This window comes from Podarcis cretensis (assembly GCF_951804945.1).
Source record: "Podarcis cretensis genome assembly, chromosome: 14".
NCBI classification, from domain to species: Eukaryota; Metazoa; Chordata; class Lepidosauria; order Squamata; family Lacertidae; genus Podarcis; species Podarcis cretensis.
In genome coordinates, this window is record NC_137183.1 from 46,957,396 (window position 1) to 46,969,789 (window position 12,394).

General features: G+C 49.4%; 1 protein-coding gene across 4 annotated transcripts in view; it reads left to right on the top strand.

Moving 5' to 3' along the window:
- MYH11 (myosin heavy chain 11) overlaps positions 1-12,394 on the top strand; it is a 99,281-nt gene that overhangs the window by 35,133 nt on the left and 51,754 nt on the right. For 3 of the 4 annotated variants that reach the window (XM_079953656.1, XM_079953655.1, XM_079953658.1), the window contains exons 5-10: positions 1,264-1,366; positions 2,881-2,901; positions 5,422-5,514; positions 6,655-6,718; positions 10,784-10,882; positions 11,937-12,080. In XM_079953656.1, the coding sequence (XP_079809782.1) occupies positions 1,264-1,366; positions 2,881-2,901; positions 5,422-5,514; positions 6,655-6,718; positions 10,784-10,882; positions 11,937-12,080 (524 nt within the window). The remainder of the gene's footprint in view (positions 1-1,263; positions 1,367-2,880; positions 2,902-5,421; positions 5,515-6,654; positions 6,719-10,783; positions 10,883-11,936; positions 12,081-12,394) is intronic. The other variant, XM_079953657.1, reaches the window with a different exon arrangement.

The following is a 12,394-nucleotide window of genomic DNA, read 5'->3' on the forward strand; positions in this document are numbered from 1 at the left end:
ACTGGCGTTTATCCCTCCCAGTCCCCCGCCGGGGATCTGGGGAACACCAGGGTTATCTAGTGTGGGGGGGATGGGCTGGCTCTGGAGAACATATGTTCAAGCAGAGAGAGCCCGCTCCCGTTATGCCGCCATCGCAGGGGAGAGCAATGACAACCTCTAGGCATACGGCCCAAGCCTCCCCTCTAAACAACCCCTTTAATAAGGAACCCTGGTATCGCCACCACAAAGAGGAGGGGGGCATGGGTCACCGCTACACGCCCACCCCCATTTGCGGAAGATAGACTAAGGATTCCACCCAAGGCCTGATACCACCAAAGTTGTGACGTCTTGCAACGGGAAAGGCAAACCTGCCAATGCAGGTTCCAGCCCTTCAACAGCGATCTTGACGTAGCAGCACCCGCGTCCCTGTGGAGAAAAGGTTAACCTGCAAAATAACTGAGGGTGGGTAGGGTGGGAGAAGCTCTGGAGCCAACTGAGGATGCCCAGGTAAGATCCTCCCCCTATTGTGTGGGCAGGTGGTCCCTCCCCCTACCTGGCCTGATCACCTTGGCAACGCCTCCCCAGGCGGGATTGGGCAACTGGCTGAGGTAGGTGGAGACCTCCAGGGGAAGGCGAAGCCAAGCCTGTGCTAATGGTCCTGCATAGAGTCCAGGGGGCTGCGCGACCACGCAAAGGGCGCCCCCCATTTAATGTGGGCAGCGGTCATTCTCTGGGGGCCAGCAGAGGCCAGAATGAATGGGCTTCATCTTGGCTGGATCTGTCTCTCCCTCCCTCTCTCCTTCCCTCTCCCCTAGTGGAAGCAGAATAGCACTCAGCTTGTGGCATTGTGGTCTAAACCACTGAGCCTCTTGGGCTTGCCGATCAAAAGTTTGGCAGTTCGAATCCCCGTGACTGGGTGAGCTCCCGTTGCTCGGTCCCTGCTGCAGCCAACCTAGCAGTTCAAAAGCACACCTGTGCAAGTAGATAAATAGGTACCGCCATGGCGGGAAGGTAAATGGTGTTTCTGTGCACTCTGGCTTCCATCACAGTGTTCCGTTACACCATAATTGGTTTAGCCTTGCTGGCCACATGACCAGGAAAGCTGTCTGTGGACAAACGCCAGCTCCCTTGGCCTGAAAGCGAGATGAGCGCCGCAATCCCATAGTCGCCTTTGACTGGACTTAACCGTCTAGGGGTCCTTTACCTTTTCCCTTTCCCTGATTGCTGAGTGGTGGGAGAGAAATGCAATGCTACCTTCCCTCTCTCCTCTCCTTTCCTCCTTAGAGGGGAATCTGGTGCCGGCAAAACGGAAAATACCAAGAAAGTCATTCAGTATCTGGCTGTCGTGGCCTCCTCTCACAAGGGCAAGAAAGACACCAGCATCACGGTAAGCATTCTCTGGAGCAGCCTCTTCTGTCTCGACAAACAAAAACAACGCGAATGTCTCCTAGGGGAGCACCGGGATAGTCTTTAGCTAATGCAGGTGGCGCATGGGACGCAGGTGGCGCTGTGGGTTAAAGTCTCAGCGCCTAGGGCTTGCCGATCGAAAGGTCGGCGGTTCGAATCCCTGCGGCGGGGTGCGCTCCCGCTGCTCGGTCCCAGCGCCTGCCAACCTAGCAGTTCGAAAGCACCTCCGGGTGCAAGTAGATAAATAGGGACCGCTTACCAGCGGGAAGGTAAACGGCGTTTCCGTGTGCGGCTCTGGCTCGCCAGAGCAGCGATGTCACGCTGGCCACATGACCCGGAAGTGTCTCCGGACAGCGCTGGCCCCTGGCCTCTTAAGTGAGATGGGCACACAACCCCAGAGTCTGTCAAGACTGGCCCGTACGGGCAGGGGTACCTTTACCTTTACCTTTAACAATGGTACTTGGACCAGGCCGGCCGCTTTGCAGCTCAGGCCGTTTTCTGCATCCCTTTCGTTGCCAAATTGCTGACATATTACTGAGAGGACGCAGTTATGTCACAACCCCTGTGTGTTTATGGAAAAAGGGCTCTTTGTTTGACATCCCCTCCTTAAGCGCAGGCAAGTGGGAGAAGAGTGCATAGCTTTCCATATGCGGCGGCTCCTCCTCTGGGGAGCTGCTGATGCTGGGGAAATGTGGAAGTCCGCTCCCCATCTTTAAAGCTTATGGGTGAGACAGGGCTGGATCCTTTCCTTCCATCAGGCCTGTGGGGGGATCTGTGGCTCTCGGGATGATGTGGGACTCCACCTCCCAATATGGCCAATGGTCAGGGGATGTGGGAGTTAGGGACAGGGTAGAAATTCAATTCAGCTTGCGTCTTTTAACCTGCCCAATCTTCCCTTTCCGAAACAAGATGCGAACCGTACGCCCTCCGAAATCCGCACTTCCCCAAATTTTTGCAGTGTGGCTCTCTAGCCAGCTCCTGTGTGCAGCAATGCATTCTATAAATGTAAAACATGCAATACATGCCTATATTGGTGACAGTAAGATTCCAGCATATGTTGTATTTGGCAGAAGTGTATTTATTTATTTTTAAAATGCACCTGTTCAAAGAAATCTGCACTCAGATTCTGATGAATTTTCATGATGACTTAAAAGAAAAATGGCAGGTTGATGTGAAAAAGTGGAGAGCTCAGTTTAAGACTAATCTATCACCTATCTCTCCCCCCCCCCCGAGCAAAACATTTAGTTTGGATTTAGGTCGTATCTAAAGGTACCAGTGCAGATCCACAGGTTGGTCCTTCTGCCTTTATTTTCCTTGAGGAGGTGTGTTGTGTGTCTGTATGCATATATAATATGCATGCATACATACATATAAACACCTTCCATTCAGGTGAATTCAGGTGGAAAAACACCTTTTTTTAAAAAAAAAAAAGTACTTTGGGATGTGATGGGAATGATACTGACAACTGTTTTATGCCGTGTTATCTGACTGCAGCAAGGTCCATCTTTTGCTTACGTGAGTAACCTGGATTATTTGGTGTGTGTGTGTGTATATATACAAAGGCACGGAGTGTAGATCTGCATGGTGTTTTTGCACTCCACCTTCTAGAAGAAATCACCCAATGGTTCGATGTGACAAGATCCCACATGGCCCAGGGCAACAATAGCACCCAGGGTTCACGTGTATGTTCTCCCAATGTCCTGATCTCAAATGCACCATCGTCAGAGTTAGTGGTCCGGGTTTCAGCAGGTCTTGCTCCCAGAAAAAGTGTGCTTGGGATCACCATCTTCATGAGAACTGAGGCCACGAGAGTTGCTTTTCCCAGTAGCACTGCTCGGTTTTGCACACTGGAATCGTTTCCTCTTTCCAACACATCTCGGAAGAGCAAAAGAAGTGTCGTTTCGAGAGGAAACAGCCCCAAGCAGTGATGTGCTTCAAACTGGACCACTTTTGAAAGAGTGCCTTACTCTCCCCAAGGATCACAGTGTGGTAGTTGATTGACATGATCCCGGTCTGCTTGCACGCTGTTCGTTTTTTGACATTGTTTGCTGCCTGCCCTCTGCTACACCTGCAACAAACCTCCTTCCGCATGCCTTCAAAGTGGCCAGGTTATAACAATCGCCATGCAAAAGAATTAAGCTTTAAACTTTGGGAATTTATTTAATACAGACTTGGGAGTTTTGCAGCAGCGATAGGTGCCAGTTATGTGGGAAAGAGTAGCTGAGTGAGACATGGCAGAGACCTCTAGCTTGTGTACAAACCATACATTTAGGGCACATTTGAAGTGCATTCCCTCCCCTGCAAAAGAACCCTGAGAATGGTAGTCTGTTAAGGGTTCTGGCAATAGTAGCTCTTTGCATCCTCAACAAACTACAGTTCCCTGAATTCTTTTTGGGAAAATGTGTGTGCTTTAAATGTATGGTGTGGACACAGCCCTAGTTCTGATCTCCAAGGTTTCAGAGACCTTTTCTTCTTTTTGATTGATGCTTTCACAAAGCACCCCCCCCCCAAGGACAATGGAAACCTCACATGTGGGGCTCCTTGTCCATCAATAATTTTGAAAGTTCAGTTCTGGTTTCAGGAATGATCCAGTATTCCTTCAGCTCTTGGCAGAGAATGACTTGACTAAAACAACAGAAGCGAAGTGCCAATTGAACAGCTGTTCTGCACAGCATAGCTTGGCAGCTAAGTCTACAGATGTTACTTGTCCCTCTGTCCACTCCTCCCCAAACAACTGGCCTAGTGGCGAAGAAATGGAACGTAGTTATTTGCCCATATTGACAGCTTGAAAGGAAAAAAAAGGAAACTGTTCTCTTCCAGTTCACGGGAGTTTTCCAGTTCACAGGAGTTTTGCTATCTAGTCACCTGGAGCTGATTCATAATCACCACAGGTGATGAGTGGAGGAGACCGTTTAGAAGCCCAAAGCAAAGTCTGCCTCTTTTGGAAAGATATTCGCCTCCGATATTTCGCCTTCCTCTTTCTTTGACCTAAATCTGTTAACTGGCCTGTTGTCATTGCTTTCAGAATTTGCTTAATTAGCGTTTGCCTGGCATTGCATGGCTTGTGTGTGTGTGTGTGTTCATCATCATCATCTGTGTGTAACTGCATGCATGCATTTGCACAGGGGTTGGGGAATCTGGATATTTAAAAAACCCCAAAATAATGCATTGTCATATTCAACCTTCTCAAAAGCCCTGCATTTAACATGATTAATAGATGCGGCGTAATCTGCTTTGTGCTGCATTACCTTACAGGTTTTTATTTTTTGGCCATTTTTCCCCCTTGCCTAATTTACAGCATTGTCCCCTTGCTGAGTAAATGCTTCAACACTCTAGGTCCGGGGTTTGAGGGGGAGGGAGGAGTTCTTAGCAGGCCGTTCCAGAAATATCACGACCAGCCTTTGATGGAGCATTGGACACACAGTGAAAAGAGATGTGTTGCCCTTTATTGCGGCCATCCGAATAAAGGATTTCATCTGCAGCAACCAGCTGCCTTGTCCATGCAGAGGAGGCTCGGTGGACAGCGCCGGGCTAAACAAGGAGCAGGAAGAAACAGAGAGCTCAACATTTACGGCAGGCTGCTTCAGGCTTCTCATTCCCATCCCTTGCAGAGATAATCTCCAAAATGCTTGTAGACTGGAATGTGCAAAGCACAGGACACCCATGGCCTCCCCAGATGTTCTTGGACTCCAACTCTCATCAGCCCCAATAGCCAGGGATGATGGGAGTTGGAGTCCAGCAATGTATGGAGGGCTAGACTAGTATAAAATACCCAGTGCTGTGGTTCCCACCTCTTTACGCTGTGTGTGTTGTAGTAGAATGCTGACTGGGGTGCCCATAGCAAAAGAAAGCCCTGCCCGGCGTGCATTACAATATACATGCATTTTTTAAAAAAAATAAGAGATTATCTGCAGGGGAGGGAATCAAGGCTGGACCTGCCTTGGCCGAAGCCTCTGTATGCATCTTGTGTGTATCTGTTTACAGCGGAGAGACTTGTCCTCTTTCTGATGATAATGGTGTTTGAATACGTTTTAGGGTGAGCTGGAGAAACAGCTGCTGCAGGCGAACCCCATCCTCGAAGCTTTTGGGAATGCCAAAACCGTGAAGAACGACAACTCTTCCCGATTCGTAAGTTGGAAGTGATATAATACTGCTTTGAATGTTATAGACCAAGTGGGACTTGACTATGAGCTATGGGGTGCCAACAAGAATGCACTGGGCCCAGCACATTCATTTGCTTCTGGGAGACTTAGCTACAAGGTGTATGGATCTCAATGACACAGTGCTTGTCCCATACCTTCCGGCATTTATCCGATGAAAATAGGCATAAGTAAAAGCTGGACGTTCCTGTGTCAAATCAGAAATTGGGATGGCTTCTGTAAATCTGGGACAGCCTCTGGAAAATAGGCACAATTGGAGCTGGAGATCTCCTGCTTGAATCAAGAAAAACAATGGCAATCACAATTCTCATCAGCCAAGCGAGGGGTTACCAGTGTGACCCCCCAGTGCAATGGCCCCCTTAAGGTCTTCCTCTGGTACCCACAAAACCGGGGGGGGGGGGAGGGGCCTTCAGTGCCCTCTTGGTCATGAGGTGGTGAGAGTTACCCATTTCTTGCTCAGAAAGTACATAGAGCTGAAGGGAGAATCGGCAGAATTCTCTTCCTCTTTCAGCTCTATGTAATTTTTGAGGCTCAGTTCCACTGGATCCAACTTTTACGCAGATCCCTCGGGGAAAACCGAACTCTGCATGCGCACACGTTCTCTCTATCTGGGCAGCTGGGGGAGCTGATCTAGGAGAGGGCAAGCGGAGTGACCAGAGGGGGTGGCCCTCAAAAATTCAGATCTGCCCATGTGTCCAAAAATGGTTTTGGAACTACAGTCATACATCATGTTACATTTGCTTCATGTTACGTTTTTTCAGGTTGCATCCTGCGGCGACCCGGAAGTACCAGAAAGGGTTACTTCCGGGTTTTGCCGCTCGCACATGCGCAGAAGCGCAAAATGACGTCACACGCATGCACAGAAGTGGTGAATCGCAAACCGCATGTGCACAGAGGCACCGCTGTGGGTTGTGTTCTTTTCAGGTTGCAAACGGGCCTCCGGAACGGATCCCGTTCACAACCAAAGGTACCACTGTATATCTCTGTGCAGAATCCCTTCAAGCTAACCCCATCCCAATTCCATTCTGGTTAAGTTAGCCTGGGGAAGCCTATAATTCTCAGGTTGTGCTAGCAGGTATCAAAAGCCGTCTTCTCTTATCACCGACAGGGCAAATTCATCCGCATCAACTTTGATGTAACCGGCTACATCGTGGGAGCAAACATAGAAACCTGTATCCTTTTTTTTTGCACGTGGGATGGAATTGGAGGAGTGCGAGAAAGTTGTACTCAGAGCTCAGAGTTGTGCCTGAGAAAGGCAAACATTTCCAAGGCCAGGTGGGGAAAGGAGGTAGGAGGCTGATCTGATGTGGTTGTCTCTGTTTGGGGTTGATCCTGGCAGCTTTGCTGCCTTCGTTCATGGTGCAGATCTCGAATGGCTGCCGGTTGAGTTTGTGCGCTTCTTTGGGGAGGGCAAGAATTAGCTAGGTTCTCATGAAAGGGTGAATCAAAACGCCTAATTTCTTCCTCGTCCCCGGATCAGGAAGAAGAGGCACTCCAGAAGCAGCAGATTTCTAGGCCCAGGTGTTGGACTCAGTGTGGTTCCTCAAGTCAGCTGACTCCAGAGGAGCAGCAATAGCTCCTTCTGGCCACCCAGAGTGGGGGCACTAAGCCACAGGAGAGAATAGGCTAGGACAGGGGTTAGCAAACTTTTTCAGCAGGGGCCCGGTCCGCTGTCCCTCAGACCTTGTGGGGGGGACGACTATATTTTTGGGGGAAAATGATGCAAGAGCCTAGGAGCCCCGGTGGCTGCTTACCTGTGTCTTGTGAGCAGCAGGGGCTGGCGGCGGCGGAGGAGGAGGAGCGGCTCACAAAAGGGCTCCAGAGAGGGGCTGCTTAAAATGGCGGCTGCTCGAGCGCTGCTGCTGCTGGCACCAACAAAGCCCAGCCCCCTTCCTCCTCTAGGCAGGGCGGGGAGAAGCCAGGAGGAGGGAGGGAGGAGGCGCTGCCACCACCGCCGAGGGAGGGAGAGGTAAAGAACGTGCGCATTGGCGATCCACGTGGCGATTCCTGGACCGTCCGCGGGCTGGATCCAAAAGGCAATTGGGCCTGATCCAGAAGGCGGTTCCTGCTCTTCTCCGTGCTGATTTAGCATGGTGCATGAGAGCTGAGTGGGCGGCAGGGGTCCATGGGCCGGTTAAACGACCCCCATGGGCTGCTTGTGGCCCATGGACCTTAGGTTGCTGACCCCTGGTTTAGGGCTTTCAAGGTCAGCAGCAACACTTTGAATTGTGCTCGGAAATGTAAAGGTAAAGGTAAAGGTAAAGGTAAAGGTAAAGGTAAAGGTACCCCTGCCCGTACGGGCCAGTCTTGACAGACTCTGGGGTTGTGCGCCCATCTCACTTAAGAGGCCAGGGGCCAGCGCTGTCCGGAGACACTTCCGGGTCACATGGCCAGCGTGACATCGCTGCTCTGGCGAGCCAGAGCCGCACACGGAAACGCCGTTTACCTTCCCGCTGGTAAGCGGTCCCTATTTATCTACTTGCACCCGGAGGTGCTTTCGAACTGCTAGGTTGGCAGGCGCTGGGACCGAGCAGCGGGAGCGCACCCCGCCGCAGGGATTTGAACCGCCGACCTTTCGATCGGCAAGTCCTAGGCGCTGAGGCTTTAACCCACAGCGCCACCTGCGTCCCTGCTCGGAAATGTACTGGGAGCCAATGTAGGTCTTTCAAGACCAGTGTTATGTGGTCTCGGCGGTTGCTCCCAGTCACCAAGCTGAAATGTCAACATTTCCAGCAAAAATTTGCTTTTCGTGCAGGAGCAGCTGCCAGCAGCGTTTTTCCTTGGTGCGGTGTTTGTGCAAAAGCGCTTTGTTTAAACAGAGAAACAAACAAATGAGCAGATTCAACCCCGTAGTCATCCTCTGCATAAATATCGAAAGCAAATGCGTGAAGCCGTTGGCAAAGCCGAAACTTCTGTGGAGCTGGAGGAGACACAAGAAAGGAGCATCTCCCTTACACAGGAAGGCTTAAATATCTGCAGGGGGGAGACGGAAGAAAAGGAGGAACATCGGGGAGAAACTCATTAACTTCATCGCAGCTGAAGCGAAGCAGAAAGCCAGAAGCAGGACCAACATCTCACCTGTGGAACTCATTGCTACAAGATGTTGCCATAGACCAGGGGACCCGAGGGCTGCATTCTGTCATGGGGAAACTTATGGGTGCTGGGCATGGCCAGAGACAAATGTAGGAGGTCAGTAGATGAGACTCCAGCCATGTAAAAACCAGATAAGCTCACCCCCACCCTCTCCATCCACTATCTTGGCAAGAAAGAGGCACATCTCAGCAAGTCAAAAGTGCTTAAGGAGAGCGTGGAGCAGAGTTGATGAGGGATATGGCTTTGGGCAAGTCCCAAGGGCCATATTTCGAGGTTCTCCACTCCTGCCAATGATATCCCCAGAAAGGACTTTTAAGTGGTCTTCCTTTTAATTCCACGCAGGGTATGTGTTTGGAAATGGAGGGATAATGTCACAGGGGAATGGCTCCCTCTTCCCATACAGGTGGTCCTGTGTTCAGCCCCCGGGACATTCAATTAAATTAAATTTAGGTTGGCACGAATGGGAAATATCTCTCTCTGGCTTAGATTCTGAAAGATGCTGCTATAATATATATATATTAGAAAGCATTTATACCTTGCTCTTGAGTCCAAAGGAGCTCCCACATGTTGTTGTTGTTGATGTTGTTTAGTCGTTTAGTCATGTCCGACTCTTCGTGACCCCCTGGACCACAGCACGCCAGGCACTCCTGTCTTCCACTGCCTCCCGCAGTTTGGTCAAACTCATGCTGGTAGCTTCGAGAACACTGTCTAGCCATCTCGTCCTCTGTTGTCCCCTTCTCCTTGTGCCCTCCATCTTTCCCAACATCAGGATCTTTTCCAGGGAGTCTTCTCTTCTCATGAGGTGGTCAAAGTATTGGAGCCTCAGCTTCAGGATCTGTCCTTCCAGTGAGCACTCAGGGCTGATTTCCTTCAGAATGGAGAGGTTTGATCTTCTTTTAGTCCATGGGACTTTCAAGAGTCTCCTCCAGCACCATAATATATATTAGAGAGCATTTATACCTTGCTCTTGAGTCAAAAGGAGCTCCCACATACAACCCATTAATACAGTCCTCGCCCACAGTCTAGACCAGGGTTTCCCAAACTTGGGTCTTTGACTATTTTTGGACTACAGTTCCCATCATCCCTGACCACTGGTCCTGCTACCTAGGGATGATGGGAGCTGTAGTCCCCAAACAGCTGGAGACCCAAGTATGGGAAAACCCTGGTCTAAATAAACATGATGCACAAGGAAAGGGGTAAGGGAGGAAAGAGGAGGTGGAGAAATCAAACTCAGGCATCAATTCTTAAAGCAGTTCTTATAATTACATAGCTGTCACAGTTCAGGGACCGGGATGTGCCAGATGGAGATGGGCTTTTGGGGGGAAAGTGATGGAGTGAGTTTTCTGCTTCCCATCTCTCCCATTGAGATGGTCTGATGTAATGGCTGCCCCCAGTTGACGACTGAGGGGAGACGAGGCCAAATGCAGCTCGCCTATGATGGGGCTCTTTATTAAAACAACTTTATTAGGTTACATATCCCAGCTTTCCACCACAGTGGTACCTGGCTCTCAAACGTCTTGGTACTCAAACAACTTGGAACCCAAACACTGCAAACCCGTAAGTGTTTCAGTTGTGAACGTTTTTCAAAAGCTGAATGTGCTCCATTTTGAGTGTTAAACTTCCGTTTTGAGTGTTACGCTGAGGTCTGTCTGTTTTTGTTATTTATTTTGCGTTTTTGTTTTTGCGGCTCTTTTTGTTTTGTTTTTGTGACTGTGCAGTTCAGCTACTGATTGATTGGTTGTGTGACTGCAGTACATTGTTTATTGCTTTCATTTTATGGATCAATGGTCTCGTTAGATAGTAAAAATCATGTTAAATTGCTGTTTTAGGGTTGTTTTCAAAAGTCTGGAACGGATTAATCCATTTTGCGTTACTTTCTATGGGAAAGCGCACCTTGGTTTTGGAACACTTTGGTTTTGGAACGGACTTCCAGAACGGATTAAGTTTGAGAACCAAGGTACCACTGTATTAAATTAGCACTTAAGGTGGCGATCTGACAATGACAACAAAGCAATAGTGCACATTTAAAACCATTTAGAACCTATGCAAGAGATACTACGCCAAGTAGTGAAAACATCAGAGCCAATATTTAAAAGCACCCAAAGTTTCGCTTTCTTGCTTGCTTACTTAACGTTTGCCGACAGATTTGCTGGAAAAGTCCCGGGCCATCCGGCAAGCCCGAGATGAAAGGACCTTCCACATATTTTATTACCTGCTCGCTGGAGCCACGGAACAAATGAAGAGTAAGGCACTGGCAGTGACAGCTTCTGTTTCGAACCGTCGGGGAGCAGGGCAGGGGCTGTAGCTTGGTAGTAGACCTTCTCCTTTGCATGTAGAAGTTCCAAGTGGCATCCATAAGCAAGACAGGGGAAAACTCCCTGCCTGAACCCCTGGAGAGACTCTGCCAGTCAGTGCAGAAAATACTGAGATGGGTGGAAGATTGGTTCTGACTTGGTGCAGGCAACGCCTGATTAACGCGCATGCAATTGACGTGAAACCGCACATGCGCGCATTGCAGCAACCCAGAAGTGGCTGGGAAAGGGGGCAGGGCAAGGGCATAATGGGGCAGGGTGGGCTTTGGGGTGGGGGCTACCTGGTTGGGAAAGGTTGGGCTAGAGGGTGAATGTTACAGGAGCATATACCATATTCTTCGCTCTATAAGACACACCTAGTTTGGGGGGGAGGAAACAAGAAAAAAAAATCTGAATCCCAGAAGCCAGAACAGCAAGAGGGATCTGGCTTCTGGGATAGCCTCTTCCTGTTCTGGCTTATGGGATAGCGGCTGGGATAGCTGGTCTAGCTTTGCGCAAAGCCTCCGCAGGGCAGCGGAGTGCCTTCATCCCCCGCCCTGTGGACGCTTTGCGCAGCTAACCCCGAAGCTAGAACAACGAGATGGAGTGCTGCACAGCCTTCCCTCTTGCTGTTCTGGCTTCTGGCTTAGCCGCGCAGCCTGCATTCGCTCCATAAGACGCGCACACATCTCCCCTTACTTTTTAGAAGGGAAAAAGTGTGTCTTATAGAGCAAAAATATGGTATATGGCCAAAGGGACCATGTTAGGTTCATTCATTTCAATGGCTCTACTCTGAGCAGGACTGAGTTGGCTACAACCCTTCATTTCTGCATGTACTTCATGGGCTGCCTTTTGAGGTTATAACCCACACAAAGCCGCTTGCAGTATGAAGGGGAGGACATAAATTACATTAAAACGTGCAGAATTTGTTATAAGAGGCATAAAAGCCTGCAGTTTTCTTTTATAGCGCTGGCTCGTCTCAATTCTGCTACTGTTCACTCTCTAGATGACCTGCTGCTCGAAGGTTTCAACAACTACACTTTCCTGTCTAATGGCTACGTGCCCATTCCCTCTCAGCAAGACGATGAGATGTTCCAGGAGACCCTGGAAGCTATGGGTATTATGGGCTTCAATGAGGAAGAGCAAGTTGGTAAGGAAGAAAGCAAAAAGCAAATGTGCTCTATCCATTTCTTTTCTTTCTGTATCCCGAAAACAACAATCTGTCACCCAGTGCAGGATGGATATTTAAGTGAGTGGTGATGGATGTTTAAAACTATCCTGATTTAGTCTGGTGAACTGCATCTCTCTCTTTTTTTGGTCTTCTATTTCATAGGAATAGTGGCATTTGGATGCAGGTTTTTTGCATGAAGGTATTTGAAAAGAGCCTTTCAGCAAAGCTGATATTGAGAGCGGTCCAGTTATATGCATTGAGCTTCCAGGCTTAAATTAGCTTTCCTGTAGGAT